The sequence below is a fragment of the Solanum tuberosum genome, unplaced genomic scaffold (assembly GCF_000226075.1).
Source record: "Solanum tuberosum cultivar DM 1-3 516 R44 unplaced genomic scaffold, SolTub_3.0 scf00420, whole genome shotgun sequence".
Taxonomy (NCBI): domain Eukaryota; kingdom Viridiplantae; phylum Streptophyta; class Magnoliopsida; order Solanales; family Solanaceae; genus Solanum; species Solanum tuberosum.
In genome coordinates, this window is record NW_006239340.1 from 11243 (window position 1) to 16066 (window position 4824).

A 4824-nucleotide genomic window follows, 5' to 3' on the forward strand; every position below is an offset into this window, starting at 1 on the left:
AATTATAATAATAATAATTATTATTATAATATTATAATAATAATTATAATTATAATTATAATATTATAATAATAATTATAATTATAATTATAATATTATAATAATAATTATAATTATAATTATAATATTATAATAATAATTATAATTATAATTATAATATTATAATAATAATTATAATTATAATTATAATATTATAATAATAATTATAATTATAATTATAATATTATAATAATAATTATAATTATAATTATAATATTATAATAATAATTATAATTATAATTATAATATTATAATAATAATTATAATTATAATTATAATATTATAATAATAATTATAATTATAATTATAATATTATAATAATAATTATAATTATAATTATAATATTATAATAATAATTATAATTATAATTATAATATTATAATAATAATTATAATTATAATTATAATATTATAATAATAATTATAATTATAATTATAATATTATAATAATAATTATAATTATAATTATAATATTATAATAATAATTATAATTATAATTATAATATTATAATAATAATTATAATTATAATTATAATATTATAATAATAATTATAATTATAATTATAATATTATAATAATAATTATAATTATAATTATAATATTATAATAATAATTATAATTATAATTATAATATTATAATAATAATTATAATTATAATTATAATATTATAATAATAATTATAATTATAATTATAATATTATAATAATAATTATAATTATAATTATAATATTATAATAATAATTATAATTATAATTATAATATTATAATAATAATTATAATTATAATTATAATATTATAATAATAATTATAATTATAATTATAATATTATAATAATAATTATAATTATAATTATAATATTATAATAATAATTATAATTATAATTATAATAAAAATAATTATAATAATTATTATTATAATAATAATAATGTGGGGGTATTTTTGTAAACAAATATTTTTTAATAGTCTTTATACAAGGCTTGCTATTTTCAATACATCAAACCAAACAATGTATAAGAAATAATGCAAGCATAACTAATGCTTGCATTACTAATGCATGCATTACTAATACATCATATTCAGCATTATTCTTATACACTCTACCAAACGACCCCTTAATGTATTATAAAAAGTTATCAGTTTGGTCTTTTGCCCTAACTGTAACAGATTCATTAAAAATTTCTATTAAATTTAACCCTGCCCCACGTACAACTCAAGCTTTCCCTTTCCCTGAGCTTGTGCATTTTTTTTTTGCTTCAGCCATCAGAAGGAAACTTCTCTATTCTCATTTAAACACAAAGTTTCTAAAAAAAATTTACAACAAAATGCCAAGAAAGAAGGATTTTTTCTCTTTCTTAGTTCGTCTTTGAATTCCTAATTGCTACTCTAATTCAATGATGATAAGTGATTTCTAATATAAGCAATTCTTGAAGTCTTTCATTGTCATAAAAAAATAGAAAGTATTTGAAGATAGATACATAAGCTCTAATCATAGCCTTATTTGAAGGTGACAAAATCGATCCACCATCAAGGAAGTAAGATACACCCAAATCGTAAGAAAAAAAAAGAGTTGATTCTTTGCCACCATTTCTTTTGATAAATAAACATTCTTGGTAATAAAGAAGAAAGTAAGTGTGTTTTTACTATATAATTCTATAGTGAAACTTGAAAGAGATGAAAATGGAGAAAATTATGGCACTTTTCACGCTATGGCTTATAAGGGGAATGGAAAAAATTTCCTGATTTATTTTGTTGTGGGTCCCGGCATTAAACTTAACTTGACTTTTTGATGAATCTGTTACTTTTTGGACAATGGACTAAAGTGATACCCTTTTATAATACATTAAGGACTATATGGATCAAGTAAAATATATTAAGGATCAAAGTAAAACAACCCTCATACATTAAGGACCATTTTGATCATTTTCTCAAGCATTATGTATAGTCCCACCATTTTTAAGGCATATTTTCACATTTTCGAGCCAACTTTAAGGAAGTATGTGACTTTCTTGGTTTTTCGTGTATATTAGCCCGTGGTTCTGGCGCCTTAGAGAACCTAAAAAAAATTATGAGGACCTCCTTAATTAGTTGGGGAAGTATTACGTATAGTCCCACCATTTTTTTAAGAAATATTTTGCAGTTACAAGCCAACTTTTAGGAATTACGTGACTTTCTTAGTTTTTCGTGTTTATTAGCCCATGGATCTAGAGCACTTTGGAGTACCGAAAAAATTTCTTGAAAATTTTATGAGGACCTCCGTAATGAGTTGTGGAAGCATTATGTATAGTCCAACCATTATTTAAAGCATATTTTGGCATTTAAGAGCCAATTTTTAGGAATTACGCGACTTTCTTAATTTTTCATGTGTCTTAGCCCATGGATCTGGCGCCTTGGAGCCCTCAAAATGAATTTCTAAAAACTTTATGAGGACTCCTTAATGAGTTGGGGAAGCATTACGTATAGTCTCACCATTTTTAAGCCATATTTTTGCATTTATGAGCCAACTTTTAGGAAATACGCGACTTTCTTGATTTTTCGTATGTATTAGCCCATGGATCTGGCACCTTGGAGCACCTAAAAAAAATTCTGAAAAAACTTTATGAGAACCTCCGTAATGAGTTGGGGAAGCATTGTGTATACTCCAGCCATTTTTTATGGCATATTTTCGCATTTACGAGCCAACTTTTAAGAGTTACGCAACTTTTTTGGTTTTTCATGTCTATTAGCATATGGATATGTCGCCTTGGAACACCCAAAAAAAAATCGAAAAAACTTTAAGAGGACCTCCGTAATGAGTTGGGGAAGCATTACGTATAGTTCCACCATTTTTAAGGCATATTTTTTCATTTACGAGCCAACTTTTAGGAAATTAGGCGACTTTCTTGATTTTTCGTGTGTATTAGCCCAAATTTTCTTGGTTTTAAAACTTACAAGTATAAATCATATTTCTTTAAAAAGTCAAATATTTTTTTCAAATACTATGACCAAACTCGTGGTGAAACTTCAAACAAAAATAACTTGTGAAAAATATTTGAGAATCTATTACCCAACTCTAGCTTAGTAAAAGCATACACAAGTTTTACATTTTGTAAGCTAATTATCCAAAATGTTTAGAACCATAATTATCCCTAATTGTTAATACGACATATACCAAACCCTACCAAATTATGTGGCCAGCCATGAAAAACATTTATATTACTTATTATGCTGATATATTTCATGTTGAAATTTAATTAATAATGTGGACAAACAGTTTTGTATGAAAAGCTTATGCATAAATAACACACATTTCATATGCATTATATTGTTTTGTTATAGGTTATATATACTTATACATCGATCCCTGACCCCACCCCTTTAATTACTGTATGTATTTATTCCAAAGTAGTCCATGTGCCATAATTGCTTGATTGTGAACTATTGTTGACTTTAAGAAGTTACAACATACTACTCCAGCCCAAGTATTTAAAACAGGTTAGAACAAAATAAGGAGAAAAAAAAGAAGTGTATAATACATATTTTTTTTCATTTTTGTGTGTATTTTTTTTATTATATTCATCCTGTATTTCTCACAAGTCTCTTTCAAACAACAATGTGACAGTTAACTGTCATTTTTCAAGTAAGAATAAGTTTAGACCCCCACCCCCACCAAACCAAAAAAAAAATAAAAAAAAATAAAGAAGATACCCTTTGCACCTTAAGTAAATTTCATATATAGTTGGATAGATCAAATGAACTATAGTTGTTGTTGTTATTGTCATGACTTGCTAAGTTTGTTGTTGAATTCTTTATGAGTTGATGATCATCTAGTTCTAAAATTGATCCAAAATCTTGAAATTGCATCATTGGTTGCCACTCAAAATTACTTGTGTTATAATGATCAAATTGATCCTCCTCTTGTCCAAGTATAGCTTGCATTTCAAGAAAGCTAGTGTTAAAATCAAGAAAATCTTGATTATTTTGACCCCCTTGCTCCTCTTGAAGAAAATTACCACAAGGGTAATCTTGGAAATTATCCAACAAACTTTCATTCTCAAAAGAAGTTGGATTATTAACCAAGCTATCTGATGAAGGAGAATTAGATAAGCTTGCTCCAATAGAAGAATAATCTTGAGATTCTTGAATAATAATATTATCATCATGATCATTATTTGTACCTTGGTTCAAATACTTAGCGAAAACATCGGCTAGATCAATGTCATGAGCTCCGGGAGCGCCTTCGAGGGCGGGACTCGATGTTTGAAGGGTATTATCGTCTTTTTGTGTAGATCTTGAACGCCGACTTTTCCGACAACCGCCACCAACGGGGACATTTCGAAGAGAACCACCTTTAGTCCAATATCTACGACAAGCTTTGCAAAAATACCTAGGTTGTGACAAGCTATAGTTGTTGTAGTAACAAAATTTTGTGTTGGTAGATGCACATCTAGGACAATTTGGTGCTTGTTCAATATTGGACTTTCTTGTCCTTTCCATCATGATCATTGGCCTTGGATGGTACGGTAACATGTTTTTGTGAATAAATATATATGTAATACTCTTTGAAGACTAGAAAGAAGTTAGATTTGGAGAGAGGGAGAGTATGTGGGATTGACTATAGGGGGTGCATGGTGGGATTATATATAGATTTAGATATAGAGTAAATTGCACTACTTGGTCCTTGAAGTTTGTCTTAAGATACAATTTAGTCCATCATGTTTAAGTTTGTATCCAACTTGCACACTTTTCAATTTGTCTTGATGATATCTTTTAGGTTATCATGGGTGCAAATATAATGCTGGTTGCATAC

General features: G+C 26.2%; 1 protein-coding gene across 1 annotated transcript; it reads right to left on the reverse strand.

Annotated features, from left to right (window-relative positions):
• Window positions 1-3573: 3573 nt before the first annotated feature.
• On the reverse strand, window positions 3574-4610 carry LOC107057991 (dof zinc finger protein DOF2.1-like). Its single transcript, XM_015303188.1, has one exon. The coding sequence runs from the start codon at window positions 4542-4544 to the stop codon at window positions 3744-3746; it is 801 nt and encodes a 266-aa protein (XP_015158674.1). The 5' UTR covers window positions 4545-4610; the 3' UTR covers window positions 3574-3743.
• Between the last annotated feature and the right edge of the window lie 214 nt (window positions 4611-4824).